Source organism: Rhinolophus sinicus, linkage group LG10 (assembly GCF_036562045.2).
Source record: "Rhinolophus sinicus isolate RSC01 linkage group LG10, ASM3656204v1, whole genome shotgun sequence".
Taxonomy (NCBI): domain Eukaryota; kingdom Metazoa; phylum Chordata; class Mammalia; order Chiroptera; family Rhinolophidae; genus Rhinolophus; species Rhinolophus sinicus.
Window position 1 is genome coordinate 47,725,408 of NC_133759.1, and position 14,800 is coordinate 47,740,207.

The following is a 14,800-nucleotide window of genomic DNA, read 5'->3' on the forward strand; positions in this document are numbered from 1 at the left end:
ATAAACAAGAGTTAAAAGTTCCTATGATAGCTCATGAATATTATAATGAAACAGCATTGAACAAATTGATGTTATTTGAGAACCTGCTGTACTTTAACAAAGCAAATTTTATGTTATATAAATGGTATCTAAATAAAACTTTTTAAAAGGGCATTGGATGTCACTTTGAACATTAGGTTACAGAAATACTCTGGCTTGCATCTTGCTCAACCTCTCTTACTTTCTCACTTGCTGGCTGATGGAAGCCAACTGTCCTATGAAGAGGCCTACGTGGCAAGAAATTGAGGGAAGCCTCCAACCAATAGCCAGCAAGGAATGGAGGCCCTCAGTCCAACAGCCCAAGAGGAAATGTACTGTTGCCAACAATCATCTGCGTAAACTTGGGAGCAGATCCTCCCCCAGTTGGGCCTTGAAATGACTAGGGTGCTGGCTGACAGCTTGATCACAGCCTTGTGAGAGACTCAGAGCCAGAGGACCCGGCTAAGTTGTGCCTGGATTCTCAACCCACAGAAACTGTAAGATAATAAATGTTTGCTGTGAAAAATAATTTCCTATGCAGAATAGATAACCAGAACATCACTTTGTTTTTCTCTGAAATATCCCGATTCAGGCTAATTGTCAGCTGTCACACAACAGATTATTGAACAATCAACCCGCTGACCCAGAAATAGATGACAAGTACCTCGTGCTCGGCGAGGAGCACTGAGGGGATGGCCATTGGTTTCACACCAGCCCAGAGGAAATATATCCATGGATTCCACACTCACAATACATTCAGGTATGGGCTTCTTAGAACCTGTTTAAATTAAAAAAAAAAAAAATTTTAGACCATTAAATAGCCTTCTTCATAAACTACTTCATAGATAATCATGTCTACTGTTGTAGTAACACAAAGTCTCTTGAACAAGTTCCTTTTACACAGAAGCCATAACTTATTTACGTGTGACAAACAGTAAGAAAAAAAGTAAACTTTCTCCCATGCATAACTGTATAAAGACCAAAATGGATAGTAAACATACAGTGTGACCCTTTAGTTAGGGAACAGCAAATAAGCAACTGGAAGTACCAGTAGTATCATTCAGATGGTTGACAATATCATAGTCAACTCCATGAAATAACTGGAAAACAAAGACAAAAGTGACAGTTCTACTCAATGAGAACATCAGTTGTAATACTTGGGGACAAGCCAAAAGGTAGACTAGTGAATTTAAATCAGGAAGTGAAGTAGGCAAGTTGTTCAACAGGGGCTGCACAAACATCTATATTTAATACTGTCTTTGACATCTGTATTAAATGCCAATTCTACAAACTGGAAACAGTAGGTACTGAGTCTATTTGGCAGCTGAATAAAAATGAAACCCAGGGCATACAACAGTAACTGCAGCACTGAGTACTCACACAGTGCTTTCTGTACACAAAGCTGTCCAATTGTTGAATATTACACTTTCAGTATAATGTGTCTTTTTTATTTTACATATTTTTTTGGTTCTAATGGTTAGGGGCAACCAAAATATTATCTCTGAAATAGCTAGTTATTAATGCTCATATTTTGGTCACATCAAAATATATGCTATTTGACTTAATTATTTCCCCTTCAAGAAAATAGGGGACTCTGTACTGAAGGCTTTTTATTCACATTCATTTCCTAAAATTTGGAAGTCAAGGACAGGAAAATAAATTTTTAGCTTAGAATCTTGCATTATAAATTAGAAGACTCTGAACAAGACCCCTATTCAGCTACTCGATGAAGTTTAGCAAGTCCCATTACAGGGGTGGGCAGGAAAGGCAAAGAAGAGTGGCCTCAGGAAGGCTTCTCCGGGGCCCTGGCACTTACCCTCCAGCTGGAGCCACAGGTAAGAGCCCCTCACTGCAGTAATGGTAGCAATGCATACTTCTTCGGGGAGAAGAGGGTTCACTGCCTCTAGCTTCATGTTCTCCTTAAATTCATGCTCAGAAATTGTCTAGAAAATAAATGAATCAAATCCAAATACATACTAAGTATACCTCATGTGTTCATCTGAGACACCTTTTTCAAGTAATATTTAATCCTAGAGTAACACTTTAAGGCTATACATTTATTTTGCTTTATTTCTTAATGAACCAAAGGAAAAATGTCTGTCTCTCTTGATGTTATAGGCAGTCTGTGAAGTCAGATATCCCTGCACACAGGTAGCAATCTGTGTGACCTACCTTCTGTGTACCTTTCAAGCTGTGTAACTTCTTTTTGCCTCAGTTTCACCATCCATCAGCTGACACTGAGAACACCTATCTCACTGGGTTATTATGAGGTTTCAATAAAATTAAGTACCTAAGGCTCTGTGTTCTGAACCAAATGGCTCTTCAACCACTGCTGGTTTTGCTTCCCCACCCATACAGGGTCCTGTCATACAATAAACTGCCTGGTTCCTATTTCTATGTGTATCATAAAAGGCAGTCAGGATAAATAATGCTTATTAACAAGAGAAAGGGGTCATTTAAAATATATTTTTAAAATTTGCACCTTCTGGGTCAAAATAAAGAACTGACTTTCTGTATTTCATTGTTCTCTCTTCCGAAAACTCACTAAAAATATATTGTGTTTTTTTAAAGACATAAACGTACTAGGGTGGATATAATGGGAGAGGAGAAATTTTATAAGCTAAACGTGAGAATAGCGTTTAGAACTTAGCTGATTAAAGAAATGTGAATCCAGGCTGGCAGTGAAGAAAGCTAAGAACTGGCAGCACCGAGTACTAGACAATAAGAAGTGGAAAATAAATAGTCAAAATAAAAAGATTTGTTGAAAACATTTAAGAAGCACTTAGGTTATGCTGTTGGTTCCTTCACTTCACATCCAGGGCAACTTTCCCTGCCTCTCCCCTACAGAAGATGAGATTTGTCTTCCAGAGAGGTTAACACACAAGATCCCTGGGCAGCAGGACACAGGAACAGCTGAGGGCATGTATGCAGTGCCCCAAACAGGGGTTTGCAGGTGGAATGTGAGAGGTCCAGCCCTTGCCTCTATTCTCCAAGCAAGCGACTGGAAGAGACTTCTTGTAGTAACGTAAGCCCATAAAGAAACACATCAAGATATGGATTTAGTTGTCCCCAACAAATGACCACCCAGATTCTACCCGATAGAGAAGTTCACGGTTGACAAGCCCCACCAACATACTCAGAACTTCCAATTAGCTTCTTCTTTTAGTCTCCCATTCTTAAATATAAGCAAACAATCAAGAATTACCAGACATCTTAAGATGTGAAAGTTAGAGACAAAAACAGACAAAAAAAGCAACTTGGAGAAAACCGATTATGCAAGAAAACTTCCAAAAGGCAGGGGTAATTAATATCTGCTACGTGATAAGAAAAACTATTACATCCTTAATACAGAATAATATGTTATTAAAAGCAAATATTCAGAGTATAGTAATAGTCCTGGAAAATCAAAAACGTGATATTAAAAATCAAAAGAAAGGTTGAAAGATAAAGTTCAGGAAACCTTCCAGCAAGCAAAGCCAAAAGACTAAGAAACAGGAAACAGGACAAAAAAGATAAGAAAAGCAGAGGTCTGATCCAAATAAAATTCATACAAATAAAATTCTAGAAAAAGAGAAGAGAGAAAATAGAAGGAAGGAAATCCAAGAAGAGATTCAAGAGAACGTCCTAGCACAGATAGACATGAGTGTCCCCAGAGAATGTGCTCACTGAGAACACAGTATGTGGACATGCCACAGCGCCTCACTGTGAAACCTGGTGAGAAAGAGATTCTATAACCCTCCAGAAAGGGAGTAAAAGGCAGATCGTCTACTCAAGGTCAAGAATAAGAATGGCTTTCAACTTCTGGACAGCAACATTGGAAGACAGAAAACAACTGAGTAGTGTCAATTCTCAAGTAAAATAACCTCTGACCAAAAATTCCACATTGAGCCAAATAATCAAGTTAGTAGAATGAAGACATTTTCAAATATGCAAAGTCTACAAAATGTACCTCCTTTGCATCCCATTTCAGAAAGCTACTGAGACAGGCTCCATCAAAACGAGGGAGGAAACCAAGTCAAGAAAGAGGAGACCATGAGATACACAAAACAGGTACACCAAAAAACAAACAAACAAACAAACAAAAACAGATATAAAATAATCCCAAATCTTAAGAAAGGGGGGAGTCAATTTCTTCGGTGCAGTGAAGAGCAGGTTCTAGGATTAAAACTACACAGTAAGCCTAGAGAGCAGCCCACCGAGGGAGAGAGAGAACGGCAGTTGCTAAGAAGGATGTCTGTAAGAAAATATTAGAAATGACAGATTTCCTACATCAGGGTTATCTGAGTGGCCATGGATGTGAGGAAAAGAAAACATGACTAGAGAACATATTGCAGTTTAACCTTTCTACCCTAAAATACAAAATAAATAAATAAATAAATAAATAAATAAATAAATAAATAAATAAATAACTTTAACTAGGAAAAAAAATACACAGGTCTAGTTGGACCAAAGAGACTTCTGGGAAATGCTACAGGGAGGCTATTTGAGTCTTTAGCCCTAGACAAGGGACTATGACCCAGGCACAGGGGCAATGGTGCTTGTGTTCTGCACAATCATCTCACTCAGGGCCCATTTCCCAGGTAGATGGAGCCAAAGCAACACGTGCTAACTGCAGAACTTGAGACACCTGCAGAAGTGATTAGTTGCATAAGGAATCTGCATTCATATTGTTTCAAAGTATCAAAGTTGTCATTCTACTGAAAATCATAGGGTATATGTTAAATGTAATTTATGTAAGAAAAGACTCAAGGGAACAGTAGTTGACAATCTATACTCAAAGGAAAAGCCTTACAAAATGATTAGCAAATGAATGCATATTTATACATCTTAAATTAAAATAGACTGTTTCATCAAAAGATGATTCCTTGATTTATCTGACTTTCAATTAACCCACTAATTATCTGTCTGACAGTCAGATAAGGGAACTTCTGCATATATTATTCACATCTCTCCCACCTCTCAAATAAATTCAATTTCATAAAGGTGTGTGGGGGGATGACAGATTTCCTAATGTGACTGCCTTTGTGGAAATAGACATGAAAGCCTACTGGGCTGCCGGTTAGCTCAGTTGGTTAGAGCACGTTGCTACTAACACCAGGTTGCTGGTTTGATCCCCGCATGAGCCACTTTGAGCTGCGCCCTCCTTTAAAAAAAAAAAAAAAAGGCTATTGGAAGATGTGGGAAGAACCAGCAATAAAACAAAGAAATCTTACCATTTGCAACAACATGGATGGACCTAGAGAACATTATGTTAAGTGAAATAAGTCAGAAAGAGAAAGACAAATACCATATGATCTCACTTATATGCAGAATCTAAAGAAAAGAATAAGTGAATGAACTAATCAGAGACAGTTTTGGAAACATGGAGGAAAAACAGAGGGTTGCTAGAGGGGCGGGGGGGTGGGGATAAGGGGAAGGTGAGAGGTTTTGAAAAATAGTCGGTAACCACAAGATGGTCATGGGGGTTTGAAAATTAATTTGGGGAACCTACAGAGGGATAGTGGATGGGGGAGGGGGGTTCACACAGTGTGAGGGATATAAATGATAAACGTCTAAGTTTTGCTTTGTCTTGTGCACCTGAAACTAATAAAAATAAATAAATAAAAATAAAAAAGACAAACTGAAAAAAAAAAAATCCATACTCAGTAATCATTAAACTGTGAAAAAAAAAAAAAGAAAGAAAATTAAGCTATCAAAAACAGGCAATGATTAACTTGAGGACAAATAAAAAAAGGAAACAATTGTAAAATACTACAGTGCTCAGCTGTGAATAATAACCCAATTCAGATTTAACCCAAAATTGTAATATAACTTTAATAGAAAGAAGAGGTTGGGGTAAGAGAGAGAAGAAAAGTAATATAAAATAGCTAAATACTCATTTACCATAATGTAGAACCAACAGACATGTTCACAATTAATGACTCAAAAGATAGCGTATTATTTTGAAAATAAGGAGTATAACTATCAGAACAACAGAAGACTAGGAAGTGAATACTTGTGGGAAGGGAGACTGTGGAAAAGGGTACGACAGGGAACTGTTGTCTTATGTCCTGACTTTTTACTGCTGTTTCACTTGTAAACCATGTGCATGCATTATTTTAATAGAAGTATTTTTAAGTAAGTTTAACAATTTTCCTCCACTTAATATTTAAACCTTTTTTCATATTATTAAACCATTAAAAATAATTGTGAACTAAAACTTTAAATTCATATGATTTCAGCTAATAAAAAATAAAATTGACACACTTTACTAAGCAAATTAACAAATTAACTTCTGCAGTGAATGAATTTTTTCCTTGAACCATTTTATTACAATCAACAAGAAGCTTATTTGGGTTGAGTGAGGATTGACTTCAGAGTAATACTCATGGGAAGCACAGGCGACAGCCCTGAATAGTGGCCATGGGGCGGGGGCTTCTCACCGGCGGGAAGCACCTCTGGGGAGCAGCTTCAGCACCACACTGTTTGAGGTAGTCAGCCCAATCAAAGTCCTGGCCTGGGTAGCCTAGGGAAGGACAAAAGAACCATGATTCATACTACACATGCCTGCCTTGCTTCACCGCACCGTCAGGTATCCACCACTTCTAATTTCGCTCATATGAGGACTATGATCATTTTAGAGAGGGGAAAAACACCTTATAAATCCAAAGCATTGTTAATTTTATAAAACAGAGCAAATGTGGTCAAACTATATAACAAGACAATAAAATTCCTTGGCTAAATTTTAAAACTTTCACGTTTCAAACGATGCATGTATTTTGAGCAATATTTTATATGATTATTTGCTGGCAATTGACCAAAAGAATTTAAGACAGTTATGACTGGATTTAATTTGTACCAATAAATCCAATCTTATTATGAATACTATTATGACTTAGGCTCTAAAAGAAAAGAGACAGCAAATAATCTTCAGTACTATTTAACCAGTGAAAACTTTTTTCTTTCTTTCATAAAGCTATTTCCTTAAACATATCTTAGTTCCTACAGATACAACATTCTCGGCACTGTTGTCAGATTCGTGTTCTACAGAATCTCAGTGCTCTTATAACTTGAATCATAAATTCATTTCAGAAAAATGTTGAGCTTAAATCCCCTCTTAAATCTACCAAGGATCTTGGTAAAAGCCTGTATATCTGTGTGCGAGGAGCTGGACTGGGCCTGTTGCGTCTGACCTGCTCTCTGCTCTGCAGAGCTCAGTGTTTCACGGGCACCAAGTGGCTTACTCAAGACTATGCCATCCTACAGCCAAACAGCCCCTGCAATCACCTCTTCTGCCCAACTGAGATTGGCATCATGCTCTCCCTCTGCCTCTACCTCAATTCCTCACAGTAAATTATCTGACATTTTCAATTACATAATCTGCTACTTTCCTTTATTTACAAACAATTAGGTCATCTATGACAATGCTGAAAGCTCCAGTATCTTTAATAATTGTTTTTTTCTTTTCACACAAAGGCAACAGGCAGGATAAAGAACTTGGGATATCCAGAGCCTTCCTGCAAAACAAGACCTTCCTCCTGTAGATGTGTCCCCCACCACCATCACCATCAGGCAGGCTCTTCCTACTCTCTGTTCACTGATGGAGAAAAACATGTGAGACTCTGTTACTCTTTTTCCTTATTTGCTCCTTGAAAAAACTGTGTCATACTCACTTGTCTCCCCAGAGACAAGCCCAATGCCTGGCTCATAAGCAAATATTTCATAAATGTTTGTTGGATGAATGAAGGCTGAATGGAAGGCAAAGGTTCTGAGTTTGTGACTCCTGCTAACACAAAACAGCACTTTCAGCCCCGATTCCAGCAGTCACCATTTGAAAGTAAAACTGTGCTTTACCAAAAGGCTACTAACAAAGGATACATAGACTACCAATCAAATAATCTGGTTTTCTGATATAAAAATCAGATAAACCCTGACATTCCAAATACTCCAATTTAAAAAATATTAAAAATTTCAGTCAAGCTCAACTAAGTCATATTTATGAGCCTTGACTAACGGGTCAAAGGCTGTATTTTGCAAAGTTACAAACATCAGAAAAAGAGCTGCTACTTTCCTACCTTAGCCTTTCTGTATCCTACTCTTGACCACAAACCTCTCTCTGGAGTCCAAAAAGTATCCCTCCAAGATGAGTCCCAGAAACCTAAAAATCACCAAAAATCTACCTCCTGTTTCTGGCTCTAAGGTCCCTTCTCATAAGCCAGCTCCCAACACTCACTGTACATCCTACTCCCACCCCTCTGTGACCTCCCAACAGATACCAGAGGGAATGAACTAAGGAACCTGCATGGAACCAGGCTGTTATGAGGATACATTTGTCAAGGTAGATAGATCAAACATACTTTACTTAATAGCTTAGCTTAATTTATAACTTTCAAATTTGTAAATATATGGAACCTAGGCCTTCATTTACACTTGTCTTAGGTCCCCAAAATGTTAAGCATGGGCTGGGGCATGAGGAGAAAGAGGGACAAAATGCCCAGGTGATGCCATCTAATGAATCTCATTTCAAAGGTAAGTTCCCAGTGAACAACGCACTATACGAATGCATACCAGGAGGGGGGCTGATGTGTAAACCATTCTTCAGACTCCACTGCGCAGGGAAAATGCCAGGACTGTCAGCATGACACACAAAAGATCGCCTCGCACGTCTCTCCGGTCTCAAGTCATCCATTTCTACCAGAAAGTACCTCTCATCGAAAACCTGTGTACAATTTAACAGGTGAAACAGACGAATGGTTTGATGGGTGTGTGTGTGTGTGTGTGAGTGTGTATACATACAATTCATACCATTTAACATATAAAACAGACAAATGGTTTTATGTGTGTGTGTGTGTCTGTGTACATACAATTTAACAGATAAAATAGATGAATGGTTTTATGGGTGCGTGTGTGGGTATGTATGTGTGTACACACATATATATGTCATTTCCTTGGCATAGCCAAACATGTTACAAAAGTTCACAGCTACAATGGGTATTAATAATAATACCATGCACTCAATAAATATTATCTCTGTGTCAGGCACTGTCTTTCAAGGCTTTTAAAGTATTAATTCAATTTTAATCTTCCTAACAATCTAATGAGGTTGGTACCATTATCAACCGTATTTTATAGATAAAGAAACTAAATTTTAAAAGAGGTTAAATAACTTGCCCAATGTTATGCAGCCAGGAAGCGGCAGAATCTGGATTCAAATCCAAGTGTTTTGGCTCCAAACAAAATTTAGTTTAGGCTTAATGAAGAGTCAAGTATACCACTACATTAAGATTTTCAGATCCTAGTCTAGTTTTAAATGTCAAAGAAAAGGTTTTATGTGCCTCCTCTGGCTCCTTCCCCCCGCCACTGCCCTTCATACTCCAGATAGGGCCGTCTTACGCCGCTGTAGGATCAGAACTCCTCCTTATTCTAAGAATAATCTTCTTCCAAGACAAGGAAAATTTATATCTTAACGGGTCAGACAATTCAGCATCCAAGCAACTATTCCTCTAGTCATACTTGATTTTTGGCTCCACTTTCAGTCAATGGGCTTTTAACTGAAATCCTTTACCTTACGCTTCAGTTCTAGTAACTAAGTAACTGGGCCTTGACAACCTGCCCAGTTCTTGTGGTTACTCCTAACAAGAGCAGTACTATTGTCAGTCTTCCAAAAGATTAAAATCTGAATCTGAATCCATGGCTAGAGCAATTCTACTGTCAGATTTCGTGACCCTAATCACCTGCTCGGCACACACCTCCTCACCTCAAGAAGCCTTTCACCTGGCCGGACACTGATGACACTGCCTGCCTCCATACTGTTCAGATATCATGGCCCACCTGCTGGTGAAACCTCCTCTACTCATGTACAGCTAGGTCTGCCCCCAAAACATGCCCCCCATTACTATGGTGTTCAGGCTTTGGTTGGCTGGGGAGACCAAGATCAGAAGAATGAATGGAGAACTGGACCATACAAATTCAAAATGTGCACAGAAGTAATTCTAGCCTCACAGCTTAGGAGAAAACAATGGGTTGGATTAGTAGAGCCTGAAGTTCAAAATACTATCGATTTCTTAATCCAGTCAGCCTGAGAGGAATTCTTATCAAGAGAGTTGCCCCTGTTTTACCTTAACAACTGTAGCAGGAAAGATCCCAAAAGGAGACCAGGGGTCCACAGCTTCTAATTTCATATTTACAGAGAATGAATGTGTGCCAGTCACTTGTTTGTCCTGAAATGCAAACACCAAGAGGAAATAAAAATATAGTATTTTCACATTAATTTTATACTTATATATAGCTGAATAATACTCTAATTAAAATAATGCTTCTGGTAAATAACCTAATCCTGTAATTTTCTTCCCTGGAAAAAAATTATTGAGGAATAAAACCTCAGGAAGCACTCCTACTCTCTACATTTGGAATACAAGGGCCAACGGAGGAAAACCAAGTTTATGTGATAACAAGTCAGGGCTATGTATCACGTTTCCCCGAAAACAGGACCCAACCGGAAAATAAGCCCTAGCATGATTTTTCAGGATGACATCCCCCGAACATAAGCCCTAATGTGTCTTTTGGAGTGAAAATTAATATAAAACCCAGTCTTATTTTCGGGGAAACACGATAGTTAAGACTGCAAACACTTTAAGAGAATTGTGGGAGAAAACCTGGACTACTTTTAGAAGAAGAAAAGGATGACCATCACTCTAGCCTTCAAACTGCTCCCCTCCTGCAGAGGCCACAACACTCTCACTGACTCCAGGGGTTATTTTATGCTTTGCACCTCCTGCAAATTGCTTTACTTGTTTTTGTTTTTACCTTAAATAAGTAAGATGGTAATGGCTCTTCCTCCTCCTCTTTGACTTTGGCCAAGATCTCTTGCCACTCAGCCTCATTTTTCAGATGTCTGATGGCTTTAATAAAACAAAACAAGATGCTTTAAATGATGGCAGAACTGACACACTTTATAACTATTCTGAAAGCATTCACATAAACAAAACAGTCACTTTCCACTGGGAAAAGAAAAAGCCCACTTATACCATCTTCACTCAAAGAACCTGCGCCTTAACTTCAGTACTTGTCTCCTCCGTTCAGAGTCTGAGTAGTTAAGCATGGGAAAAAAAACTTATACTGCGAGCAGAAGGATTGCTGTAATCAAAAACTAACATAAAACAACATCCAAACTGGGGCACGTAATAATAAATGCAAACTGATTTAACCAGTAACTCTAGTTTTAATATTATTGGAATTTCTTTTAATCGACAATTTACTTTGAACCCAAGACTTGTCTTCTCCTGTACCTTTATGAATGTTACCTAGGGAATTTTTCTTTAATTTTGGTAAGAAGTCAGTATGAGTTGGGGCAGAAGTCTATGAGGTACATATATTAATATGTGCAGCAAATTATAAACGCAATAAAACCAAAAGAAAAATAGGCATTTAACAACTCCATATACATTTTTGCAATATCTCTATTATGCAAAGTAACAAAGGGTTTTGTAATACACAAAATAATGCATTTTTCAGTCTCATAGATATTAATAAAAATAATAACAATAATGTAATAGTTAAAAGAAAAATGTTGTATTATTCTTCACCTAATGGGGGCTGAAGTTCATATCCCTGTTGAGCTGCCCAACCAACATGATGAAGAAACGGATGCAAGTAATACAACCAATGTTCAAAATTGTCAGAACTTTCAAGTCCTTCATAACGCAGTTTCAGCCTTCCCCCAATGTTTTCGACTACAGTAACAATCCAAGTGCTTAAAGAGTCCTGGAAAGCTTGACATTCTAGCCTGGAACCTGGAGCAATGAGATCTAAAGGATTCTTCCCATTACGGAGCTGTAGGTAAAAAAAAAAAAGTGAAATGATTAAATATAAGACTTAACATGATATTTTAAAAAGTCAAGTTTTAAATGATCTCAAACTAGCCTTTACATTTTTACCCAAAGTCAGTGACACTGAATTGCCTACTATCACACAAAATACTACAGTATAATTTATAGGTGATATAAAAATGTTTGTCTTAAAGAAAATCTACCTATAATGCAATAAAACTATCCTAACAGATCTCTATCTCTAGGACTGTGTTATATAGTTTCATCTAGTAAGAAGTTTTAAAATATCATTGTAAAAGCAAATATGATCATTATTAAAGAAAAAATCAAATCAAACATGATTATAAAGTCAAAATCCCCCACAATCCCACCGCCAAGAAAGAAATACAATAAACACTTTAGCATACACTCTGAGACTGGGTTTTTTACACACAAGTCAACATCCACACCTCTCTCTCTCATATTTTTTTGAAAAATAGGAGCACTGTATACTGTTTTTCAATTTGTCACTTAATATATCAGAGCTCTCTTTCTATTGTAGCACATATAAATCTTCCTCATTCTTTTAAACTGTTTTATTGATATTCTTGATTTATTGATTATTACAATGGGCAGTAATTTATCCACTTATCTACTGATGGCATTTCAGTTTCTGATTTTTCACTCATTTCACAACAATGTTCTTATGAACACAGTAGGCATCTTGATTACAATGATGGGAGGGGGGAGTTTAATTTTCACTCTGTAGATATATATTAAAAGCTATAATAAAGAATAAAAAGGGATCCTGATTCCAACATCATCACTTAACCATTTCTTAATTTTTTTTCCTAATAAGAACTGCTCTGTGACACCTACATATTCATATATATGCAAAAGAACACGAACAAATAGAGGAACACGTTCACAGCTAAAGATTAGGATGGCAGAATCAAGGTCAATGTGGAGTAGGATATTTATTAATTCATTTGTTCATGATTCATTCATTAATTCAAATTTCACTGAGTGTTTAGTATGTGCCAAGCCCTGACTAAACAGAATACAATGAGTCTAAAACATAAAGATCAGCTTGAAATAAGAGTGTTCACCAATCAAGTTTTACAGGCAAATATAAGCAGATCAGAGAATTAAATATAAAAGCTAAAACTATAAAACATTTAGAAGAAAATATAGGAGTATGTCTTCATGACCTTGAGTTAAGCAAAGCCTTCTTGGATATGACATCAAAAGCACAAGCAACTAATTCAGAACACTACAGCAAGCCACAGCGTGCAACCTCAGAGGGTAAGTTTAAACCTCCCAAAACCCTTGCCTATGTCTGTAGTAATAATGCTTATTTGCCTTGGGGTAATAAAGGAGTAACCAATTTTAAGATTCCTTGGACAGGAAGTAAGTATCACTAAGGATTAGAAGGGTTTCCACTGATTCTGCAAGTAGCATGACTCACGCCGTCGAGCAGCGGGACAGGAGGACTGCACGCTCCTGTCAGGCTCTGCCGCAGGAACGCTTCCCAGTCGGACACCTTATCTCTGATGCCTGGGTCAGGGGATAAAAGGAGTGGTTACTCGTGTCAGCCCCGGAACACAGAGAAACTCAACTCAACTCAACAGAATACAGTGAAAATGGTTTAGAGATGCACTTGTGATTTTAGTATCTAACAGTCCAACATATTGCTTCCTTGAAAGCTTAAAACAAAAATCCTCCTCTAGATAGAACTACCGTATTTCCTCAAAAATAAGATCAAACCAAAAAATAAGCCCTAGCATGATTTTTCAGGACGACATCCCCTGAACATAAGCCCTAGTGTGTCTTTTGGAGCAAAACTTTATAAGACCCGGTCTTATTTTCGGGGAAACACAGGACTTCCTGGTTAGTTAAATAAGAGTTATATGCAAAACAAAGAGAATAATAGGTCCAACTCCCTGTTGCTATAATTTATCTAAGAGGTACCTACTTTATTTTTTATTATGGGAATTTTCAAATATATATGTAGAGAAAAATAGTATAATGTATCCTCATGTACCCTTGCTTTAACAACTGTCGCTTCATGGTCAATTTTTCCATGTAGACCAGGAGCTGTTAGCAAACTATAACCTGTGGGCTAAATCCAGCCTATCTGTTTTTGTAAATAAAGTTTTATTGGAACATAGCCATGCCTGTTTACATACTGTTTGTGGGTACTTTCATACTACAAAGGTAGAGTTGGGCAGCTGTTCCAGGGACCACATGGCCCTGTAAAGTCTAAAATATTTACTATATCTGGTCTTTTACAGATACTTTGCCAACATCTCATCTATACCCTCACACACTCCACACCCCACCCAACCATAGATTATTTAGAAGCCAATTCCTGATATCATATGATTTCATCCAATGTAATCTCAGTATATATTTCTAAAACAAAATAATTTTTTACATAACTACACCTTAAAAATTAACAATGATTCCTTAACATCAAATATCTTAGTCCATGTTAAAATTTCTCCAAATATCTCATAAATGGTTTTTTTCAATTTGCTCAATCAAATCAAGATGCAAATGAGACCCATTTATCACAAATGGTTGATATATCGCCTAAAACTCCTTTAATCTGTATGTTCCTTATCTTCCCTCAGCCTACATTCTCTTTTTCTTGTAGCATATTTGTTGAGAGACTCAGCCTTTTGTCCTCTATGTAGTTTTCCTCAGTCTGGTTTTACTGGCTGCCTCCCGGTAACCAGTGTTTCACTGACCTCAATATTTTCTATAAATCAGTATTTAGAGCTAGAGGGTTGATCAAATTCAGGTTTGACTCTTGGGGAAAAGAGGAGCAAGACTACTTCATAAGTGGAATTGCAATCCTATCAAGAGGCACATGCAGTCTGGTTGTCTCTCCTTTTGTGATGTAGCTTTTAATGGTCACTACACAGATACAATCATTCATTAAGGGCTAAAAATGGTAATTTTCTATCATCCCTTGTTCATTTACTAACCAA

General features: G+C 37.5%; 1 protein-coding gene across 9 annotated transcripts in view; it reads right to left on the reverse strand.

Annotated features, from left to right (window-relative positions):
* SFMBT1 (Scm like with four mbt domains 1) overlaps nt 1–14,800 on the reverse strand; it is a 112,687-nt gene that overhangs the window by 20,562 nt on the left and 77,325 nt on the right. For all 9 annotated transcript variants that reach the window (XM_019724283.2, XM_019724278.2, XM_019724280.2 and 6 more), the window contains 8 exons: nt 13,273–13,361; nt 11,583–11,829; nt 10,804–10,898; nt 10,116–10,217; nt 8,566–8,716; nt 6,441–6,523; nt 1,835–1,961; nt 683–796 (listed from right to left, as the gene is read on the reverse strand). In XM_019724283.2, the coding sequence (XP_019579842.1) occupies nt 683–796; nt 1,835–1,961; nt 6,441–6,523; nt 8,566–8,716; nt 10,116–10,217; nt 10,804–10,898; nt 11,583–11,829; nt 13,273–13,361 (1,008 nt within the window). The remainder of the gene's footprint in view (nt 1–682; nt 797–1,834; nt 1,962–6,440; nt 6,524–8,565; nt 8,717–10,115; nt 10,218–10,803; nt 10,899–11,582; nt 11,830–13,272; nt 13,362–14,800) is intronic.